This window comes from Prosopis cineraria, unplaced genomic scaffold (assembly GCF_029017545.1).
Source record: "Prosopis cineraria cultivar Desert tree isolate PC_DT_omini unplaced genomic scaffold, ASM2901754v1 PC2, whole genome shotgun sequence".
In the NCBI taxonomy this organism is placed as follows: Eukaryota; Viridiplantae; Streptophyta; class Magnoliopsida; order Fabales; family Fabaceae; genus Prosopis; species Prosopis cineraria.
In genome coordinates this window covers 12885665-12910902 of record NW_026555333.1, presented here as the reverse complement: position 1 = coordinate 12910902, position 25238 = coordinate 12885665, and the positions used below count along the sequence as shown (strand labels likewise).

At 32.6% G+C, this 25238-nt stretch overlaps 2 protein-coding genes across 3 annotated transcripts; both read right to left on the bottom strand.

The window, feature by feature from the left end:
- Positions 1 to 458: 458 nt before the first annotated feature.
- On the bottom strand, positions 459 to 2605 carry LOC129303279 (LOB domain-containing protein 15-like). 2 transcript variants are annotated; one of them, XM_054942494.1, is made up of 3 exons: positions 2398 to 2605; positions 1810 to 2059; positions 459 to 1689 (listed from the first exon to the last, which is right to left on the bottom strand). In XM_054942494.1, exons 1-3 carry the CDS (start codon positions 2409 to 2411, stop codon positions 1288 to 1290), a joined length of 666 nt encoding a protein of 221 aa, XP_054798469.1. In that variant the 5' UTR covers positions 2412 to 2605; the 3' UTR covers positions 459 to 1287. The 2 variants fall into 2 exon arrangements, with proteins under 2 accessions (XP_054798469.1, XP_054798470.1); XM_054942495.1 differs by lacking the exon at positions 2398 to 2605 and adding an exon at positions 2148 to 2298.
- A 4856-nt stretch (positions 2606 to 7461) lies between these two features.
- LOC129304237 (uncharacterized) lies at positions 7462 to 8561 on the bottom strand. Its single transcript, XM_054943930.1, has 2 exons — positions 8439 to 8561; positions 7462 to 8273 (listed from the first exon to the last, which is right to left on the bottom strand). The coding sequence occupies exons 1-2, from the start codon at positions 8456 to 8458 to the stop codon at positions 7694 to 7696; spliced, it is 600 nt and encodes a 199-aa protein (XP_054799905.1). The 5' UTR covers positions 8459 to 8561; the 3' UTR covers positions 7462 to 7693.
- Between the last annotated feature and the right edge of the window lie 16677 nt (positions 8562 to 25238).

Here is a 25238-nt window from a genome sequence, read left to right as displayed (position 1 = left end):
TTTACTGTAACATGGAACCTTGCTGTTTGTCTCAATTATAATCATCAAACATAAATACATTCACATTATATGATATACACCAAGTAAAATTATTTCTTCTTTTTCGTTATATTCTGAGAGAATATTTTAGGAAATTAGTCGATGTACATATATATATATTCCAAGTTAACAGGAGACAGGTTTTCAATGAAATCTATCCCTAATATATGTTCTAAATCTAAAGATTTCGTTTAGTCAATTAATTAACAAAGCGAAGTTCTCATTAATTTTCAAAAATGTCTCCTAGTGCTACTGCTCTATATATACTGACATTTCATGTCTGATTCGCAGGTGTGAATCCCACTTTTATCGGTGCTAATTAAGAATATACAAGGGAACTTTGAAAGATAGTTGACATGCGTAAGCAAGAAAGTAAATCAGTAGAAAACCATTAACTGATATATGAAGATTTTGCTAGAGACGCATTAATATCTGCGTGTCATTTCAATGATCGCTATCATATAATAAGCACCAAAAGCTAAAAATAATTATCAATATCGCCAACTCTTTACTGTTAAGAACAATAAAATAAGAAGGATGGAAACAGTGAAGTGACAGCTAGTATAGCAAGCTATCTAATTAATCTGGAACAGAAAAAAAAAAAAAAAGCTGAGCTGTTTGTGCTTCCCATATTAACATATATATGGTGAAGATCACAAGTTCACACAACCTTACCTTTTGTCTCCCGCAACTTCAGACAGCAATTTAGATACTTCAATGGCACGGATTAGCATGCTTGACGGTCCATATTAAACCAGAGAGTCAGAGATGGCACGTGCCAATTTATTTCCAAACCCAACAATACAAGCAAACTCTCTCGCCCGTACATGGTTTCCAATATTCAAATTGCAATAGCTTCTGTATCATTAATTGTGCAAGGTTTTTCCTTTTTCTCGCTTCATCATGAAGTAATGAAGAGACTATTTGTCTGCCTGAATCTTGAATGGGACTGTAGGGAAAATAATGCAGAAGGGGATGGACAGAAATCACAAACAATGAGGCAAGTAATTAAAAGGAGAGAAGAAAATTTACACTAAATTAACCATGTATAGAGGGGAAAACTTGGGCATAATCATGGATTAATTAAGACAGTATAAATAAAAATAAGAAGAAGAAAAGTTTACAGCCCATAACAATTAATCTCCAATAATTATATTCTCATCATTTTCTCCCTTACTTTATTCCCCCAGCTGGTGCCTAGTAGAGATGGAAAAATAAATGGAATATTATTATTTGATGTCTGGAAATTTAACCAAAATAGGAAATATTATCACTTGAAATTGTGGTATAATTGGTGGGAGGCCTCTGCTGGACTTGGGTATACATGGAAGAAGAGGAATCAGAAGCAGAAGGAAGAGAAGGCGGCGGCGGCAGAGGTGGTGGAGGTGGTGGAGCGGCGATTGACACGGCCCGAGAGGAATTAGGGAGGACAGGAATATGATGAGGGGAGGGTATGATGTTAGTAGCTTCCCTAAGTTTGTATTTAAGTATTTCAGCCCTTACTGCATTAAGTTCAGCTTGTAAAGATTGAACTTGTTGCTGCAAAGCAGAAATTGCGCCCATGCATCCGTAAACTGGGTCTCTAAGCCTCACATTTGCCTCATACACTAGACTATTTGCTGCGTCCGCTCTTTGACTCTCTGGTACCTCCTATAAAATAAAACATATACAAGCCATATATATTCATTAATTTCTTTTTGCTCATAGAGAAAGTTTTATTCTTAATAAAGCAGTTGGTAAGTATTAATCTGGATTGTATATATGGTATACCATGAGCATCTTGGAGACGTTGCTAGCACCGAAGACTTTGTGAACAGAAGCAAATTTCTGGGGCTCATGAGGGGAAAAGTAAGGAGAAAAGGGACATTCCTGAGCACACCTTCGCCTCAAGAGCTTACATGCTGCACAAGGGGTTATGGTGTTTAGGGTTCCAGGAGGGCCCAACATGTGTCTTCTTCCCATTTGCGATGAAACATCTCCCTCCCTCTTGATCTTCTTCCCTATCTCTTCAAAATTTTCCCTGCATAAAGAGCAATCACAAGATTAATCAGCAAAATTAAAAAAAAAAAAAAAACCCTATATCAGACTGTTTTATTTGTGTGCAGTACATAATCTTAATTATTGTAAGGGGAGAAAGCTACTGGAACATTAGTTTGATCGCCATAGCTATATCCATCATAAAAAGAACTAAAACTTAGGTCTAAATATATACAATAGAGTATCCCATATGTTTGAGAAATTTTGACTTAAGATGGAGGGATGAAAGGTTTCTAGTAATTAAAACAGTAGGAAGGTATCTGTTAAGAAGGTATAATTAAGAGATGGAGGGAGATCTATCATGCTTGTGTGACTGATTACCTTTCTCTGGACATTCAGGCATGCTCTCTCGGTTCGGACTATGAAGTAGGAGTGAGCTTGGGAGAGAATAATTAGAAAGAGAGATAGAATCCAAAAGTGTAGAGGAGAGGAAAGGAAAATAGGAGTAGAAAATGAGTGTGCTTAAAAGGCAAGGTATACATAGCGGTCCAGCTATTTTTAATTTCAAAGAAATAGACAAAAAGGAATATATATTACATCAGTTGCATAAAAAGACATAGATAATATAAATAGTTTGCAAGATAGCTTAAAGAGAGTGAGAAGCAAAAGATGAGTGTAATTGAATTTCAGGAATTATAGACTTTTAACTATCAGAATATTAAGTTGTGTACTCTCTGAAAAAGTTCAATCATGAAGAGGAAGAGGAAGAAGAAGAGAGAGGGAGAGAGGGATCGAAGCGTTTTTTTTTTTTTTAAATATATATAATTGTTATGGTGTATATATGCCAGCTCTATTACTGGTTGCTCACGTGTGAGTTCTTAAATGTGTTTGACTTTCTTAATAAACTTTCTGATTCGATTGCCGCCATGCATGTGGTACTTGCTTCTTACTGAGGCCAAACCTCACCAACTTGCTAGTCTTTTTATATACTATATATTATCAAGAAGCTGAGCATGTTTCTGTGTTCATATATTGCCTTCCACTCAGACTTCATGTGTCATATGTTCAAGTGATTCGCCATTAAAATATCAGTAATTAACCAACTTGGATCAAGAGTGTATCAACGTTGACCTGGGATTTTATCTTTATTCAAAGGTAACTTAGTGACTCCATTTTAGTTTTAGATCAGTAGTTTTTAGTATCCTCATTCTTACTGAGGAAATATCTGCTGCCATATATATTTAGAATTCTACTTGGGACATAGAGATTAGTTGAGTATTTTTTTTTTTTTTTGGGGAACTAAAGTCTTCAAAGCAAAGTAATTTCTTAGTTGGATTTCGATTCATACATCATAAACTTCCTGATGGATATAGTTTTGGAATACAATCTACTATTATTTGGGTCTCAGAGAGAAATTAAAACAAGAATTTCCCCTCCCTTGTTTTATTACATATACTTATTCTTAATTTGCAGAAGTTTCTAGTTTTCCTCCTTTGATTGATATATCTTAAGTTCAATGATAATAGATACACTAGCAGCAGTTCATGATTACTAAATTACTTATTTAAACTCTCTGATTGAGAACAATTCTTCTTTTAAATGATCACTGCATTAACATACAAGCATATGACATTAATTAAGGGTTGAGGGAAAAGATTGGACACCTTTCACGATAAGTTGATAATCTTGTTAGTGATAGAAAACGACTTTTGCAGTGTGATGGATAATTGATGGATAGAGATATGCTAATTCGAGACATCTCACCCAGCAAGTTTTTCATATTAGAGAAATCATTAGACACATGTAAGAATCTATAGCACAGTGATTCTTATTTCAAAAGCTCTAATTAATTTTTTTTTATTGCAGTAATAGAATTCCAAATGTTGTATAATATGACTGAGACGCTTAACTGCTGAACTATTTGTCCACTACACTCACAATCACGAGTAGTTTTCCCTTGAAGCACACCTTAACATAATACAAAGGAACCAAAAGCACCATCCAGCTCCTTTTATTTGATATGTGTCATTCAGAATCAATATAGTTAGTCTACCTAGCAGTAATTTATATCACAGAAAAAAGAGAAACCAGAAGAGTTGGCTCGCAGACTCAGACCATATATAATTGTTACGGATTACGAAAACAAGAGTTTCTCTTAATTTCTGGGGAAGGATATTAATTGAGAAGTACTGATCTATCAGAGTGGGTGGTGAAAGAGAGGAGTGTATTTGGAAATTGAAATGGAAAGGGTTGGTATTATATAAGTAAATTACATAAAAGCAATGCTTAGGCTCTAAGCAAGGTGGCACCATCCATTCTTGTTTGACCCCGTATTTTGAGCTTACAAGTCGCCTTATATTTCTCCTCTCAGCTTCCCAAACCTAACTTCAATACACACCCCCCCCCCCCCATACAAGCTTGAAGGGAGGGGGGACCAGTAGAAATCACAGCTCCGCACGTTTTTAAATTTTTCTTAATATTATATAGATAGTTCGCCAGGCCCCCAGAATTTATGAAAGTTTTGTAATACATATGCTTTTTAATCTTGACCCCTCATAAATAAATCACTGTGTATATATACTATTATATGATTAGTTTTCTGCATTACTGCACGTAAACCCAGAACCTATGCCACCACCACTTCTACTGGCTGGCCTGTTAAGAAATGCCAAGTGAGACCTCATAGAACCAAGAGATTCTTCAACGGTGTTTGAAAATAAACCCTAAAATTAAAACTCTTGCTTCTTTCCTTGGATAACATTTTCGATTTTAAAACATGAAACAAACATTCGGTTGAAAATACTAGTCTTTTATGGGATCAATTATGCGTATTAAAGTCTCGACATGGTGAGTACTAGACGCCAACCCTCAACAACATATATTGACGTATGGTCTTACTCTAGTATCACTATAAAGCTTGGATCGTTTGGATTTCAATGGCCGGGTAGCTCTTTTCTTTTTCTCTCCCTCTCTCTATGTCATTAATGAATTGGAGGAGATGGGTTGATCTACCATATCTAATATAACGTACATTTGACCCATAAGGACTTAGATTTCTAATATCATTCAATTCTATTCATATGAAATTCCTTCTATTTATTTCTATTCAGATGTATAAATGCGAATGGATTTAAATTAACATGACAAATCTTGCAGTGAATAAAGTTAAATCTAATAAGTAATATATATATATATATATATAATAAAATGAAAAGACTTATAAACTTGAAATCTTGAGATGTGGTGCTATCTTTTACCAGTTTTAACCTGTTTGTTCTCTTCTCTCATTTCTCCATATTTTAAATTAACTTATAAAATAATGCAATTTTTTTTTTCCATCATGTTAACAAGTTTATTATGGAACTCCTTTGAACGAGTTTTGTATAATATGTTCATGTAACTTTTTGCTCCAAATTTCAAAGCATATATAAGCATGTCAACCTAAGCAGATGACCTCTTTTTAGCCTACGTTAACAATTAGTTGTAAGGTTTTCAATCAAATGATGAGTTGTGTGTGTGTGTGTGTGTTGCCTAAAATTGTAAGTCTGGGATCTATCACTTCAAAATGTGAGCTAATAAATCACATAATCACAAGGAACATCTTGACCTAAAAATTATTCGTATAAATGCACCAGTTGATTTGAACACGTACGAGAAAATACTCTTCATACGGACCAGACGCGCCATCGAATTGAGAGTCTCTTGGACCTGTGTTGTCATGTGGATGCCCAACAAACAACTGAAATACATTGTCCATAATTATTAAGAATTAGCCATATTGTTGATTGGTAGGAGAAAGGGCTCTTTCAAAGCAAAACATAAGAAAAGAGAGACACCCAGAATACAAATATCATTCAAGCCCACAAAGTATACTATTTTTAAGCATCATTTACTGTATGAATATTTTGAATTTTTATTATTATTTGCTAATACTAAAGAGAAATATAATTACATACTGTGAGAGATCAAACTTTTTTCTTTTTGTTAACTTGATGAATACTTGTGCATTCTTTTTTACAGACCAACCATTAAGAGGGTGAGAATGAAAATATATGAAATAGCCTGTCATGAATGGGCCCAAGAGTAATAATGGAGGCAGTGGGCTTGGAGAATTGTGAATAGGTCAGGAAAAGGATTGATGGACTACGGTATTATATTATTAAGTGAAATATATTAATATATATGCAGAAGGGGCATCGTGGAAGGCACAGAGGAACATTTGATGATTTACGCCTGGTATCGACTTCTCTTCTCTCTATCCCCTTCTTCTATTTTCTTCTGCAATTTCGTTTGTGTTAGACTCAGCCTTTTGGCTAATTTTCCAGTTAATACTGTCATTGAGTAACGTTTTCATGCCATAATTTCCCAATTTTGGGTCCCTATCAATCTCTTAGTGTAGGCGATCGTGACATAACCCCTTGCATTTATTTTTTCTTAATATTTTTTTTAAAAAATTAAATAAATTATTGTAACATTAAAACTTCATTTAAGGATCAACTGCTTCAATTCATTATTTTATAATATGCTGAGATTAGATTTAGTTACTTCACCAAGCCGTCATAACTGTCTCCACTATACATTCCATCAGTCATGAATTTTTCCAGCTGGAGCCTTTTTTATTTTTTTATTTTCTTTATTTGTTTCCAGCCAGGCTTGGGATGATTTGAATAAAAAAAACACATGAAAATTAGTTCATTATAACTTTATACTTAAAATAATTGAAGATATCGTTTCCTTATCTATTTGTTGCCATACAATTTTAATATGAGAGATTCAATTATTCATGAAAGGGACAAAACTTGAATGCTCTACAATATAATTAATGAATTCGGTTATCCAATAGCAGCTTTGCTACCTTTTTTTTTTTTACTTTTTATCTAAAAAAAAAAAATCTTGCACCCACAGGTTCTGGACTTGCAGATACCAAACATAACCAGATTTGGATCATCTCTATACTCTTTGAATACATCCTTATATATCTAATTATATCCATTCATTTAATTATTTATCTAATAATTTAATGGTGTCAGATTTATTATTATGATATTAAAATAAATATACTATTCATCTACTGATTATCATAAATAAGTATTATAAATTTATTTTCAAAAGCATTTAAATAATAATAGTAAATAATCTATTTATTTTAATGCCAGAATTAGCAATATGACATTATTAAATTAAATGAATAATTAAACAATGAATGGGATTAAATATGTAGAAATGTATTGGGCAAGAGTATGAAGAGGACCCAAATCCTCATATAACACTATTTGAGATATTCAATCACACGAACTCATAGGTCTTGCAGACGGAAATAACTTTACGGGAAATCAACTGAGAAAATTTCATGCTCTTAGAGCGTTCAACATTTCATATTCAATAAATCACACTTATTTCTATGTTTTTTCCTCTCCGCTTGCCAGAATTTGTGCGCACAGGAAGTATCGAAAAACTTGGTTATTGAAAATTCAAATGACTCGTGATTCTAAAATAATAACAGTTTCTTCAATGACACATGATAATGGGGGAATTGGATTCTTGCATATACATTGTTAATATTGATCATGAGCTATGATCCCCCACACACACACTTTTTTCAAGTGCACTCATCAACAACTCAAGAGACCTCTACAATAAGCAAACCAGGACGTAGAAAATTTCACTAGCTCCATCATCATGCCCCCACCATTTTCAGAAACAAACTCTTTGCATTCCCTAAATTAGGAGCGCAGCTTCTAAATCCACCTGATCTTCTATTTTTGTACCTGAAAGCAGAGCCCAGTTTTGATGTCGCTGACCTCACAGAGAATGAAGAAGGAGATGAATATCCCAGCGAAAGCGACGATGACGACGACGACCAGTAAGACGAAGAAGGAGACACGTGAACCTTTCCAGAGCCTGCGAGTAGTGCCCTCGAAATGCCTGAGATGATACTGCGGGTAGTCTTCTTGTTTGGATTTCTAGGGTTTGGCTTGGACTTGGAGGTATAGGAAGGTGGGGGTGTTAATGGAGGAAGAGAGGTCTCGCTCAGAGGATGCTTCGGAGTTCCTGGTTTTGATTCCCACCTGAAAGGAACTCCGACTGAAGCTTCTCCGTAGTACAGTACCCTCGAAGACGAGTTAGCCATGGAAGCTTCCTTCGCCACAAGCCTCGAGAAGAACCCTCCGTCCTCCTTGATTCTGAAAGACTTCTCAGCCAAGCCATCAGTACTTGGCATCTTCGTCTTCACTATTCTCTCTGCAGATCTCAGATCCCTAAATGGACGTCAATCACGAACCCAGTATTATATTGAAACACACACACACACACACACACACACATGACATGTAAAACTCAAGGAGAGAGAATTAAGGAGGGGTGGCTAGCTCACTGGCTTGGCATCTTTCGATTTTAAAATATGAATTATTAATTGCACGTACCTATTTAATTGTGACCACATTTAATGCCCTGGTTTGTGGTAGATATAACTATACAATTCCCTGGGTTTTCCTCTATTGTTTTTGGAAGCATCTCTTGTGAGAGAACGAGCAATTAGTCCCACATGAGAAAGCTTATTTTGCGTTGAATCTTGGAGTCCTGGTATAGACATCATATTCGGATTTGCTTTTAGATATATAGTTCATACATAAACAAGAGTTAATGAGAAGGGCAAAAGAAGATTTGGTTACAGATGAACTCTAATAAATGAGTACTTTTGGTGGTCCTTGCTTCATGGACGAAAGGAGAAACTTGGTTATAAATATTGGCAGATGAACCAGCCACAGTATAGTCTACTCTATCGCTCTCTGCACTAAATTCAATATGTAGTTTGTTAATATTGTAGTACATTATAATATACACGCACCTCCTATTAGATTAATCAAATCCCACTATCACCATTTGAGCACAAAGTTCAAGAGATGATGAAAAGCATATAGAGAGAATACTAATCACTGATCCTCTGTTATTAAAGATGATTGAATCGCTGGCTATGTATAGGTTCAAAACACTTGCATAACAAAGTTTGAAGCAAGAGTTTGATGTAATAATATTCATGAATCGTGAGAGAATTCAATTCTATATATCTTCTCCCAAGCATGTGTGAAAAGAAAAGAAGCAAACCATACAACTACTTGTGGTCTAGCTTTGTTATTAATATTGGTTGGTTCTTGATGACGAGCCTGATGCTAACAATTCAGCCTCATTAAATTGCAGAGCTGAAATTTCAGTCTACTTCATATTCGGACAGAGACAGTAAAAAGAGGGAATTGAACTCTCTGATTTTTTTCCTTCCGCGAGCGGCGAGGGATTTTGGTGCAATTATTGGTCGTGTCAATAGTCTAAACCTTCATATTCGTTTCGAAATGTCAAGCAAGTGATGATGATCAGATTTCAAAGTGCCCCACAAGATGCATGGCTTTAAATATTGTTCTGATTGATCCAAATAAAGCTACTCGCGATCAAGATGATATGTATATATATGATTGATGTGTCTGCATTAAAACAAGCGTTAATCGAGTACATTATTACTGGTTCAATAACGCACTCTGTTATGTTAAAACTAAAAGCATTGCTGTAATCTTTTTTTACAGTAGAGTATGGGTGTAGTGTATACCAAGGACCAGAGGAAGCTAGTGGTCCAGTTCTGAATTTATGCGCACGAATTTCTTCTTCTTCTCTGAGCTCTGAGCCACATGCCACATGCTTGGGCGGGATCATAAATGGACGATCATTAAGTTCTCTGCACCACTTTTGGGCGTGATGTACGTACTCTGGACTATTGTCGATCCTAGCGAGGGATTAGATCCCATGACTTATATATGGATCAAATTCTTACTAATTGTTTGTAATTATTTTTACTTTAAATGCCGAGAATTCACGCCAAAGAACATTTTGAAGCACTTTTTCTTATTCTATCGGCTGACGACTTAACTTTTTTATTTAAAAGGAAAAAAAATTGGTTTAAAACAATAATAAATGTGCGCGCTTTCTTTTATTTCCCCACCGTTACAGGATCTGTGCTTTCTTTTTAACGAAATGTAGCGATTGACAAAATCATGCTGGAAAGAACGAAGCTAGTTGCTTGGAGGGATCAATTATAAGGAAAGCCATTTAACAAATAAGTATTGGTGATTGCTAGGTGTATAAAAATTGGCGATAATGAAACTTTTGATATCAGCTATTGATCATTTGGTCCTTAAAATCTAATAATTATGAACCGGGTCCCTAAACTTTCAAAACCATGCATAATTAGTTCTTGTGAGATATTATATTATTTTTTTCTTTTAAACCTAAATGACTATTCGTATATGATTTTTTAAATTTTAAGAATTTATTAATTGATAGATATTAAATTTCAAGAACTAAATTATAATTAAAACAAATTTAGGGAACTACAAATTGTATTATTGCTTAAAATTTAAAAGGTTGCAAATTGACAAAAACACGACTAACATTCTATATTAGCTCATTTAATATATGAAAACTTTGTTGCCGGATAATGTGTAAATAATATTTTTTTATTATCAATTTTTAGAGTTTATCTAGCATTAATGAGTGCACAAAAAATAAAGGGCAACAAAAAAAAAATGGTGCAAAACAAAGTTAAAGTACACTACATCAATTCTTAATGTAAGATGAAGTTAATTAACTTTATGCTTTTAAAAATTGTTAGTTATAATCTTGAAATTATGGGGAAAACATTATATAACTTTTCAACTTTACATTTATCTGCAATTAATAACCATAGTAAATTATTATTTAAAATAATAATAATAAATAAATAGGGATAAAATTAATGGAAAAAAGAAGCATGAATTACTATACTTTGGTCTTATATTAAAGATAAGTAGAAAATTGAGTAAAAGAGCAAAATTGACCCATAAATTATAAGTACAGGAGTGCTTAGGATCATAAACTTATTTTTTAAGATAAAGAGGTAAAAATACTCACAACGTTATCAGCTAAAGGTATCTAATATTTTAAAGTAAGAAAAAGGGCAAAAATACCTATAACATTATATGGGTGGGTGCAAAAATGACTAAAATGTTAACTTTGACCTAACACTATTAACTTTGATTGTTAATGTTGACTGTGCATGTTATGTGTCAGTCTTTTCCGATACGAACTAATAAAAGGGCAAAAATATCCACAAAGTCATCGACAACAAGCAAAAATACTCACAAAGTTATTGGCTAAGAGTAAAAATACCCATAATATTATCAAAATTAGTGTAAAAGTAATCAATCCATTAAATCCTTTAAATATTAACTGTTTAGCTGACATCTAAATAAAAGTTGACTATTTTTTTTGCTATATGGGTAAAAATATTTACAAATGAAATTTTTTAGAGGTTAATCGGTCACGGTATGGATATAAAATGAAAAAAAAAGTCATTTTAGTTTAATATTAAATTAAATCATTTGTTTCTTTACTACAGTGGCGAAAATCATTTGAAAATTTTGAACCTATCATGAAGAAAATTTCTTAAGATTGTGACAATGTTCTTAAGGTAGGGCGGCATAGGAAGTGTGCTCATTCTCGATATTCGATTATGTACAACTTATCTTACTATGTTGAATATCAAGTTTTATAAACAAAAAAATTGGGTGGAGAGGGAGGAAGGATGGGGGCAAGATACGTGGAGATGGAAAGAAATCATGTGGCATGGATTTTGACAAAGGTAACGTTATGGATACTTATACAATGAACAATCAACATCTATAAAAATTTATTTGGAAATATTTTTTGTCTACATCAGTAAGAAATAGTCAATTTTTGCTCATGTGTCAGCCAAATAGTCAACATTTAAGGAATTTGATGGATTTATTACTGTTACACCAACTCTAAAAATGTTATGGGCATTTTTGCTCTTGGTCGATAATTTTATAGGTATTTTTGCCCCTTTATTAGTTTACATCAACAAAGACTGACATGTGGCATGTACAATTAGTATTTAATGGTCAAAGTTAATAGCATTAAGTTAAAGTTAACGGTTTTATTACTTTTACACATACCCATATAATATTATGGGTATTTTTATCCTTTTCCTCACTTTAGAAAACTAAGTGCCCCTGGCTAACCATTTTATGAGTATTTTTACCTCTTTACCTTATTTTTTTATATCATGTTCGCCTTCAAATTTAAAAACAATAAAATTTGTTTCCTACTGTAAATAAAAGTAACTTTAACTATTGATTGACTATAAAATGATAACTAGAAAAAGGCTTCAAAAATTATAAAAAAATAATAAAATTTTCTTGATATTTTTATGTGATTTTGGTATTTTTATCTATAATATTTGGATCATTTATATTAATTTTGATGCCCATTTCTATCATTTTATAATTAACTAATAGTTAAAATTAATTTTTGTTAATAATTAATTAATAATTAAAATGAATTTTTATTAATAATAAGTGTTAGATTATATTATTTTTAAAAGTTGAAAAAAAAATTATATAAAAAATAAGTTTACAATCACAGGTGCTCTTTAACTCATAATTTTGGGGTCAATTATCAACAGGAAATTGGGTTTATTACTAAATCTTAATACGTGGAATTTTGGAGCATGAGTTTGTGAATGTAGAGTGTGGCCGCGATGTCAAAATAAATAAATAATGCAGCTTCTGCGGTTGTAGGCCTCAAAACTTGCGTGACAGCTCCTTGAAATAAACACTCCTTCAACCGAACACTGACCCCTTTCATCAATTATCCCCGAAATTTTGTCGTCTTACATGTTATCAATAAATTTTGAAAATCCCCAATTTATTAAGTTAGCCCAATTCTTTTGTTGTTGTTTTTTTCTCAAGGAAAGGCAATTTTGCTTAAAATATAATTAGACATTAAATATAAATATTTTTTTAATAAGAATTTGAAGTTTTGAATTTTGGTCATCCTTTTGGGATTTGGATTTAGTGATCATACTCAAATAGACATTAAATGACTGCACCATTTAAATTATTAAAATTTAGATTAACGATTAAGATAAATTCACTTATTTATTAATCTTAAATGAAATATAAATTCACAACCATTGATATAAATTTTAATAATTCAGATAATATAAGCATTCAATGTTTGAATTAAATACAGTCATCAAATCTAAATCCATCATATTGTAAGAAATTAATCCCTTCAACTTCATCTAACTCTTGTTAATTAAGTTAGCCCAATTCTATGTAAAGTAAATAATATTAATACATATAAGATAAATAATAATGAATTTTTTTTGTCTGTAATGTAACGTGAAAGTAGAATAATTATTTTTTTAAAATTCATGCTTTATTTAGTTATTAAAAAATGTCAAAAGTTATTAATTATTAGAAAAGAAAAGGCTTTCAACATTGAAATTTGACCTTTTCTGTTTTTTTGAGCAAAAGCATGTTTTATTTTTTTATTCTAATAAGGATAAATGAGTAAATTATTTACTTTATTACTTGTAAGTGAGAAATCATGTGTCCATGTATTTGTACATCCCTTCTATTTTAACCACCAAAATTTTGATTCTATTTTTAAAACTTATATGTGTGTGTATATATTTCAAAATAATAATTGCGTAACACACCTTCTCTTTATTTTTAAAATTTCATTTTTCATAAATCCAACCATTATTTAATTATTAAATTACATGTTTTGGACTAAAATATCTATCTTTGACACAATTATTGTTTTAAAATCAAAATATACAACCAAATTTTTTATATGTATATTTAAAAAAATTAATCATATTTTTTACTTGCATAAAATTTATCTATTTAATAATTTTCTTAAGTTAAAATGTATAAGTTGGATAAAATAATATTTCAAACGTATATATAAAAAATTGATGAATTATTTTAATATAATAAATTATTAATTAGAAAATATGTTTATTTTACATTAAATTTTATTAATTTTAATATAATATTTAAAAAAATTTGTTTAAATATTATCATAATAAATTATTTATAAATTATGCAGGTTGGAGAGAAGGGGAGAAAATTAAAATACGAGGAAAAACAATAATATTAAAATTTCTAACACAATTTCAATTCATGAAAATCAAATATTTTATACTAATATTTAACAAAATAAAATATTCTCAACAATGTTAAATTTTTACTCTTAAATCTATTAGTGAGAGATACCCTTTGAGTTTTTATTTTTTTACGATTTATGTATCTCAGTGGGTTATTAGATAATAAAAAAAGACACTATAACCACTTTAAGGCATTTAATAATTCTAAAGCATACGTACAGGAACAATGCTATGCTTGGTTGATCTATTATAACTAATCGTGCAAACAAAGTGTGTGTTTTAGAACATATTAGTGTTGGTAAACTAAAATAATGCTAGAGTAATTTTGTGTTGAAAATTATAAAACCCGGTTAGAAGTTGTTTCCTTTCTTTCTTTCTTTCTTTGTTTTTGTTTTTGTTTTTGTTTTGTTTTTTTTTTTTTTGAATAAACAAAGGAGCAGTTAACTAACTGCTGAAGCTAATACAACTTTTCCTAAGCAAATTACTAATCTCCGAAGGGTCACTAAAGCGAAAGAGTCTGAACCTTGTCAAAGAGCGTTCCGATCCGAGAAGTCAACGATCTTATTTGCCGTAACTCGGACATGCAAGAAGATATCCTCCATTCACCCTGCACGAGGGTGCAAGTTTCCTCAGTGAGATCCTCCTCATGGTGGAGACTAATATTGCCCCAAGTCACTAGTTCCACATTGCCTCATGTGATTCCGACACAATCATAACTTGTCTCAAGCCACTGTCCAAAGCAAGCTTAGCACCCATCGAAATTGCCCTGATCTCAACACTTAGGCTATCGGTATCTACTTGTCCAAGCAAGAACCCCGTGATGAGCTTCCCTTGATGGTATATGAAAACATCCCCACAGCCACCCTTTGTCATTTGTGGAGAAAAGGATTCGTCTACATTAATTAAAATTCAGTCTTTGGGGGGGGCCTCCACCTATACATGCTTATGCTTGGCTTTCAACTAAACCAGTTCAAGTGTCGGCTTTCATCATTGATCACCCTCAAGCTTTGAAGGATTGCAATAGCCTGAGCTAGTATCCCCTCATTGAAAACATGTTTGCCATCAAATATTCGAGTATTCCTGCATTTCCATATCAACTAACAGGTTGTGGTGAATAGGGCAATCCAATGCAATATCTTCATTTCCTGTAAATCTCGAGTTCCTCCTAAACCACTGCTTCAAGTCCAGGCTAAAGAATTCGTGCTTTCCTGATTTCACTATGGAATCCCAGAGTTCAAACGTATGCGTACAATCGCGTAACACATTAAGAAGGTCCTCTTCACTAGCTCAGCAACACATACAGGTAGAGTCATCAATCATCTTCTGTTTCTGCCAGTCCACATTCGTTAGGAGTCGGTTATGAGCACATAACCACATAAAATTCTTGCATCTTTGAGGTACTTTAAGTTTCCATATTTTCTCTCAAGTGAAATCATTGTGATTGCTAGTTGCGTATAAGTTGTTGTATGCAGAGCGAACAGAAAAATTACCACCCTTCTCCCACTTCCAATGTACACCATTTCCATTCACTCTTTCAAGTGTAACTTTCTTCCAACTTCCCTGCCCGACTAAATGTTAGACCTCGAAAGTGCAATTTGGATTCAAGGGAGGAGATCGGACCTACATTTATATTTTGCTTGAGTAACCCGCACCCAGAGGTCTTCGGGCTTTTTAATGAGATTCCAAACAAAGCTTCACCATGCACACTTGGTTCTGAGATCTAGCATGTTTAATCCCAAGACCTCCTTGTTTTTTACTCTCACACTTGATTCCATGACAGCAGGTGACATTTACACGCTCCCTCTGAATCACCCTAAATAAAATCACGGTTGTATCGGTCTAAAGATTCACAAGTTGTAATAACCCATATTATAATAATAAAGCTAGATTAAATAATAAAATAATTTTATTGTATTTTAAAAAAAAATTTTATAACAACAACAACATCATGCATTGGTGGTTTTGTGAAGATTTTGTTGATTCTTATTATTAAAGTTTTGCACTAGAGATTTTTATTTTTATTTTTATTTTTCTTCTGTTATTGGAAACTACCATTTTGCCCCTAAAAAAAAGAAAAGAAAGAAATGAAAAAAAAAATGAAATGGCAGATATATATCAGGCTTCCTCCTCGCCTCTGTTTTTTCAAAAATTCTAGACCAGCCGAGAGAGAGAGAACGAGAGCGAGCGAGCGAGCTCAGACCTTCCTATCTTGACTTTCCTCTGTTTCTTCCGCCGCCTACTGTCATCGCCGGCGACTGTGAGTGAACTTTCCTCCCCCTCCTTTACTGTGTTGCTATGTGTAAATGTCAGAGTTCATTTTTCCTACTGCGCGTCACTGGTGCTTGCTGCCATGGAGGTTTTGTCAATTCTGCTGTCATCCTTCATTCTCCTCTGTTAGTTTCGGCTACGTGTTTCTATATCATGCGGTGGGAGTGATTTCTGTCATGGTTAGAGGTTTAGTTTGCTAGTTCTCCCATTTCCCTGTGCGCGACAGTAAGCAGCTCTCTTTCCCCTGTTCTCGACATTTTTCTGGTTGGAGGGAACTTTAAGTTTCTTATTCCATATCTGCCATGGTGGACCTGAGTTTGCCGTGGATTCACCGCTGACGAGGTTGGAGTCATGATCACTATGCTTCTCTTTCTCCTCTGTTCGCGTGCGCTGTGGGATGCTGTCATCGAAGCCTCTCCTTCATCATTTTCCCCTATTTCAAGGCTGTTCTGGTGACGAGGGCTTTGACTCCTCTTGATCATTTCTCTTTGCTTCATTGGTGAGCTAAGTTCTATCCTTTCTTCCCCTATCATCGAATCTATGTGTGTATTGTGAATAGGTAGGAAGTTCGGTCTTTGATTAAATCTTTTCTGCCTTCTACGTGTCTATATGCAATGAACTGGAATTGCTTTGCTTTAATTGCTGTTGGACGTTGAATAAAAGGGAAATTTGGGGCTTCCTTTTTGTTAGTTTTGAGGAATACATAAGAAGTTTGATGATGTGGTTTGAATGTTAATGCTATTAAGGTGTTCATAAAAATGTGTAGAAGGATTGAAATGGAGTAATTAAGTATGTTACAAGGTTTAAAATCTAATACTATGGATTTAGGTTCTGTGGTATGAATTTTAATTTGTTCTTGATAAAGAAACGTGTTTAGGAGGCATAGAGAATTTGTTTGTATGTTTGGATTTTTGTTAAGAGATTTAAAAAGTACTTGGCTAATATTTCAAAGATCAAGTTTGTTTGTTCTTATGGTAACTTTTGTGTGCTTGTGAAATGTCTGATAGAATGTGTGATGAGGGAAGTTTATGAAAATTGGACATACATGAGTGATAGGTAATGCTGATTAAATCACATGAGTAGTCTATTTTCTATATGAAGACTTGAAAATTTTAAGTACTATCTATATAGGTGTTTATTGAAGATTTATTAATTAAACTTAATACGGATTCTTATTTGTGAAATGTCGATGTCGATGTTATCTTTTCTCATTCTTTAAATTTGTTTGTATTGAAGATTTTGAATTTATGAAGTGAATAAAGGAGATAACAAAAATGATCGTTTGGGCGTTAGGGAAATAAGGTGCAGACCATATCATAAAAAGGGTTAATTAGGAGCAAGTTATATGTTTCAAAATGTCTCAGGTAAGTGGATAGCGTCCCAACTGATATTTCATTGAAATTTCTTTTATTCGAATATTACATTTTTATGCAAATTATTTTTACGACAATAATGTGATTATGAGACATTTTGTTGATTAAATTACTTTATTTTGTGAAATTATCTTACCATAATTGATCATTTTGGTTAATCAGTAAATAGAAGTTTGAATTCTAATTGTGGGATTTTATTTTTCTGGAAATTATTTTTATAGCATTAATGCGATTATTGAATATTTGTTCATTAACATTACTCTATTTTGATAAATTACCTTTATCAAATTTAAAATGTTATTTGATCAATGAAATTAAGTTTGAACTTTGATTATGATATTTTTATTCTATTAAATATTGGAGAGATATAGAGAATGACTCATGCGAGTTTGAAGTTGAAATTTTTTCAATAAATGCAAGCACGAGCATTGGATATAAAATTTAATTTTGGAAAGTTTTAATGCTTAAAAGTATTCATGCGAGTTTGATTTTGAGAATGAGAACTGTATCTTGAAAGTGATGATTTTCTCGCATGTTTGAAATGATTTTAAAAAAAGGGACTTTATATAGAACACTGGTTGCTAACGGCAGTTCTGTTAGCCCTTGGCGCGCCATGGTACACCTAGCTAGCAGGGTGTTTATAGGAGGTGCTAGCCCCGTGCGATGGCCAACGCACGTGGAATGGAGGGATGGTTATTTGTGAGCATAGTACTCACATTTGTTTCGTGGCTTCAAGCCGCGTTTGGTTAGCAACACCCTCGTGGACTGTGTGTTCACGTTTATTTCGTAGCTTCGGCTGCGTTTGGATACTTACCCTCGTGGATTGTGTGTCCACGTTTGTATTCGTGGCATAAGCCGCATTCGGTTATTTACCTTCGTGGACTGTGTGTTCACGTTTGTTTATCGTTCTAATAAGTCCCTAAAAATTTATGAATTTGACTATCTGGTGATTTTATATTTCATTAGTTTTTATTTAGTAAATTATTTACAAGTATTTATTTCATTTATGTGACTTCTTAAAAATCAAGTGATATTACCATTTGCTATGTTAGTTCAATGATTCAAGATTTTATTCAAAATTTTATAGAATCATTTTATTTTGAAGTTTATACATTTTTTTATGGAAATTTTTGTTTCATTAACTTACATATCTATTTTGAATTTTTCATTTTATTTATATTCAATTATTTATTGTTGGGACGTTATTCACTGAAAAAATATATTTTTGGCCTCAGGTAGCATAAATTGAACTTGTATATCAAAGTGTTACTTGAGACATTCTATCATTAAAGTGGAGTGGAAGAATTATTTCAAACAAGTTTTACTTGATGAACCTTTGAACCCTGTATTCATTTCAGGGAATGGTCCTAACTGCTCTATGTATAATGTAGGTAGGATTTTCATCTTTCTTAAAAGATTTTATATATGTTAGTACGGAGCGAGATCCTTTATTTTGATTATTATTGTTCTTTGTCATTCATTTCAGGAAGTCTTATTTACATGAAAGTTCTATTAAAAATTTTATAAATAATAATAATAATAATAATAATAGCAAAAATCATATGCCTGTAGTTTGGTATGGATGAAAGTATATTTGTTCAAGGCTTAAGGGATATGGGTTTTACACACATATTCCGTGCCGGTCATGCCTTAAATTTTTGGGGCGTGACACAAGTACTCACCGATAGAAGAGAAGTTTGCGTGGTATAGCCCGAAATAGCAGTAGTAACAGAAGAAGCTAAGCTCACTCTGCCAGCCATGGAAAGAGATGCGTTTACCGTGTAGAGAAACTCCGAGGCATTTACCCAAATTATCAGTCCTCAAGAAGCCTATATAAGAAGGAGCTTGGTTCCTCACGTCGGCAAATATGAACATTGTTAGAGAAATAAATCCTAGTTTTTCTAGCATTCACTATCATACTAGAGCTCTCACAAAAGACATTTTCAGGTACTCTTTGATAACAACAACTTGAGAAACTGAGGCTTCAGCGAAAAGCAAAATATCATCAGCCAAAAAAGAGAGAGGGAGGGAGGGAGAGAGATGGGAGGTTCGGGCTTACCTAATCTGATAGGCTTCCAATCAGTCGTTCCCATCTTTGGCTGGATAAGATGAACAAGTCTCTTGATACATATAACAAAGAAATAGGGCAAGATTGGATCCCATTAACGAACCCCCCTTGATTGGTCGAAAGAGTTAGTTTTCACCCCATTCCAGAGAATTTGTATAGATGTAGAGGAAACAAAATTTATAATCATCTCAACGATATGCTTAGGAAATTTTAAGTCTTCCATACACGTTTGGAGAAACTTCCAATTAAGACAGTCATAGGTAAATCCTCTCTTTGCCCTTATAGCTCTCATAAAGTGTATGACTTCTTAAGCAACAATAATGTTATCGAAACTATGTCTACAGGGTACAAAATTGCTTTAGTTTGGGGAGATAATATCAAATAAAATTACTTTCACTATGCTATTAATCATCTTCATAATGATCTTATAAATCACATTGCAAATACTAATGCGGCTGAGATCAAAAACCATGATAACAAAAAAAAATTGAATTAAGGAATTCTCAAAATATCTAGGCTACCATTTTAGTATTGTGACAGAGCTTTTAGACATTGTAGAATGACTTGAATTTGATTTTAACACTAAATTCAATAAAATTGATATCATTTTTATTTCATGAAAGCTCTACCACTCATTCAGCATAATTTTTTTGAAAGTCATCCTCATAAAAAAATTATCCAAAAAATCAAGGATTTTGTCATAAATGATTGAATAATTACATTTGACCACGTGTATATGTTGACATAATTTTTCAGTTTTGAGTATTGAATAATAAGAATTATTGTTTTTCCAGCCTCATCTCTCTTTCTCTCTTCCTTCTCCTTCATCTTTCTCTCCCTTCCCCTCTTCCTCTTCCTATTTTTACATCACTTGTATTCCAAAAAAAAAAAGAACTTTGAGAGTCCAATAGCATAAATAGGTTGGATTCTTGTACTTCGTTGTGTGACTTGATTATCGTGCTCTGGTTCGGTAGTCAATTTGTTGCTATATGTGGTTGTTCCTGGAGGGTTTCCTCTCATTGCATTAATTCTTACCCTAATGCCAATTAATCTCATCTAATTGAGGTTGAAAACAAGTCATGCATATTTTTTTAATAACCCTCATATCTAATTAAAGATGCCCTTATCTTTGTAAGGATTGATATGTAACCATTCACTTTGAGTCTGTTTGGTTTGAGGGGAGGGAAAGGGAGGGGAGGGGAGGGGAGAGGAGGGAAGGGAGGGGGAGGGGAGCTCCCCCCCAATTTGGAGGGGAAGCTTTGGAGGGGAGGGGAGGGAAAATTTTAAAAATTTCCCCTCCCCTCCTTCTAACCAAAGGAGAGGAGGGGAAGGGAGGGGCTTCCCTCCTCCTAACCAAATGAGGGGAGGGAAGAGGAGCCCCTCCCCTCCCCTGCCCCCAACCAAACAGGACCTTTGTGTACAAGGATGTTTTAGGCTCGCCCTATTAGTAAGCTAACTAGCTAGCTAAGTTTGCTCACCCCACTTCCATTTTTCAGAGAAAGCCAATGATGAAAGTTAAAAGCTTGTTTGAAATTGTTTTTGTGTTACTGTTTTAAAAATTGATATTTTATAAAACATGTTATTTTTATGAATATAAAAAAAATTAATGAAAACAAATGTTTTTTTTTTTGCATTCTCCTTTGATGTTTTCATTTTTCTATTTTCTATAAAAAAATTATTTTTTTATTTTTAAAACACTTTTTAAAAATACATTACCAAACAATGTTTTTTTGGTTCTAAATAACAAAAACTGTTAAACAAGCTTTAATTATCTTTACCTTGTAATTATTTCTTTTGGTTTTTGTTTTTGGGATTCTGTCTGTTTATATTTGAGTGATGGTTTTCTCTTTTCCTTTACAACAATACGTCTTTATCGTATTCATCTAAATACTTCCGGAACATCTAATTTATTAAATACTTCCCGAACATCTAATCTATTAAATACTTCAGGAACATCATTATTATTTGAGCGCACTTAATAGACTTGCCAACCGAAAGAAAAGAAAAGAAAAGAAAAGAAAAGAATGGCCCGGATGTCACTATTCTAGTAATCAAGTTAGGCGTCATAGCAATGGTTCAAGTATGGTAAAAAAATAGTTGACAATATGAAGAAAAATACAAAAATAAATTAAAAAAAAGCACTAATAATGATCAAGTTGGCTTGTTAGTTGCTAACAGTCACTTTACAAATTCAATGTTTGTATCCTTATGCACTCTCTCCTGTGTTAATATAAAATAAATTTAATCAACTCCGCGTTTATACAGAAATATATTGTAATTGTTTAAAAAATATACAATTTTTCAATTCTATCATTCTTTACCGTTAATAATTATAATAAATTAACATCCATGAATGCGAACAATATAAATATATATATGGGGTAAAATTTTAAAAATAATAATTACTATAATTTTATCATATATTATAGATCATAGCTTTTTTATCCGGAAAAAAGATCGTACATAACTGATAACTTCTAAAATTTGTTTTATATTAAAAACCGAATGAAATATATTACTGTACTGGCATTGGTTTCAACCCCTCATGATGGGAATCCTATTCAGTCAATAAATATATAAAGACAAAAAGATAATTTTGAATTAAACCTCGAAAAGTATATGAAATATTTGGAAAAAACATACCTATGGATTTGATATCTAATAAAAAAAGTAATAGAAGAGACCGATGTAGTAATTTGTTAGCCATGCCAACTTCCAACATTGCATGTCTTTTTCCCCTTACTTCTGAGAAGGGTTAATAATTACAAATAATGATTCACAGCTTCTAATGATAAAAATTCATCTTCATCATTTTGGTATGCACGTTTTACCCGGCCTCCTCCAGTTATAATTTTACTCTAAAAAACAAGGTTATACTCCCTCCACTTTCAAATACAAAAAAATAACTAATTCACACCATTTAAGAAAGTTAATTAAATATAATAATTATGCCTGAAATTAAAAAAATTGAATTGAATTACCCTTATAATTAATGAAATAAATTCATCTAGTGAAAATAAATATTAACTTTGTGAGGGTTAACTTGAGAAAAAGGTAATAAGTGTTCCTAGAAATTTATAATTTTGCTTATAAATAAAAACAAGAAAAAACATGGCAGTTTCTCTCATATTTGAAAATGGAGGAGGGAGTATGATATTTTCTCGCCTGCGTATATCATTGTCACAGGGAAACTAAATTCCATTTCTACTACACATATTTACGTTAATTAGTCTTAGGATTAATATTGCAATTACTTTCATCATGCACACAATTATTCAATTTGAATGTCAAGAAACTTTACATATGACTCAAAGAAATCCCGTCCCATGCCCTGATAAAGGTAAAATTTTGCCCCTGGATCCTTCATTATTTGCGTCAAGTGATAACTTCCATTAGCTGATTTTGAAATATTTAACATAAAATATTAAGAAAAAATGACTTTAAAATCTCACCGAAATATGCAAATGGCATGTAGTCTCTCAAAATGTTATAATTTTCTAAAATCCTTAAAAATTTTTCTATCATTAATAAATTTATATAAATTACTAAATTATCCTTATTAAAAATAAATGATTTACATGTTTCCTTCTTATATTCGTAACTTTTTTTTAAAATTTGCAACAATACAGCAAAAAATCACAACTTTACATATTAAATTTTTTATTTATTGTTACATTGTTACGAATATAAGAAGGAAAATTATAAATATAAAAATGAAAGTTGTGAATCATTTATTTTTAATAAGAGTAATTTGATAATTTATATAAATTCATTAATAACAGAAAAGTTTTTAGAAACTTCAGAAAAATTATGACATTTTAGAGGATCAAATTATCATTTATATATTTCAAAAGAATTTTATTATCATTTTCCCAAATATTAACGCAATAAATATAGGATGTAAATTTATTTTATGTTGGAATTTAAAGTTATGAATTATGATGATGTATTTTATAATTTTATTTCCTATAAACCATGTTTAGAAAATCAAAACCCACAAAAGTGACCAAATTCATGGGCAGTGTTACAGATGTTGGTCATTTTCTCGGGCTACTTTGTTTCTTGTTTTTTCTGTTCCTTCTTGTTATGGCTTTGTACCATTCCAAGTTTCCACTAAGCGTTTGGTTTTGTTCTCTCTTGTTGATGTGTTGTAGGTTTACTAGCCTCTGCCCTTGGCTTGGCAGTGTCTTTTTTGTTCTTATCGCGTTGAAGAAGTTGGATCCTATGAGGTTCTAGCATATGGTTGTTCCTTTTTGGCTTTTATGGCTGCACTTCAAGAACCTTTGACCCTATTTGGCAGGCATACTTGAGTTTGAAGAGATGGGGATTAACATTGGTATTGAGATTGAAATTGGGAATGGTGCTTTAAAATTATATTTGGTATAGAGTAATAATTGTAGGTAATACCTCCCTTTATTTTATTTTACAATTAAATATAAATTATGAAAAGACCATAATACCTTCTATATTTTAATAAAAAAAAATTTGTAATCCTAGAACCCATCTGGCCATCTTTTCTATTGTATGCAATCGAACCCAACCCTCCCTCAACCTTGTTCATTATCACTCTCTACTCATCTGTCGTGCTACAATCACTCTACTCCAAAAATGAGGGTTTGCGACGCTGTGTGATCTCAATGATGGTGATCAATTGATGGAGATGGAGAAGAGCGCTTCGCAGCTGCTATCGTGATGAGGTTTCTGCTCAAAATAATGAAGTATTGTTGACGGAGGGAAAAGAAAGGGGAATGGTCGAAGATCATCATCGTCAAAAAAGGAAGGTGGAGTGCTGGAGGTCGTCGATGGCAAAGAAGGAAGGTGGAGTGCTTCCAGTCCTTAACAGAGGAGAAAATCTGGGTTTTTTACAAGAGAATTGTAGTTAAGAAAATTTTAATCTCAAGATCAATTTTGTAATATCAGGAGGTGGTGAGTTTAAATATTCTCACTTAAGTGATGTTGAGTAGTCCCAAGAATTGTTCAATGCTTCATACCAAATATGCCAAATTTGATATTACCCAAACCTAATCCTAATCTCCCAATACCACCTATCAAACAAGGCTTTTGGTTCTCTTGTCTGTGCCCGTTTACACCTAGTTCATGTAGATGTTGCATTGTTGGATCGATGCTCTCCGCAAAACCAAGAAGGCAGTGAGTTTTTATGGTTCTTTTGTTGTTATTTGCTTTACTTTGTGATCCAGTTCCTCAGGATTCGATTTTCCATTTGTAAGGGACTATTAACTTAATCAATTGTCCTCTATTCCCAAAAAAAAAAAACAAAAAAAGATATGCGTGCTACACAGAATGACGTTTAAGGCTGAACAACCACATGAATGATGATAATGATAATTTATTCTAAATGTTGTTTTAAAGCTACGATACATAGTTATTAAAATCATAATAATGTTTTCTTCATTGTGAGATTTCTCATCTAAACATAACAATAAATTTAAAATGCATTTTAGCATTAAAAATAAAAAATAGGAACAAATTTTAAAAAAATAATGAATGACAA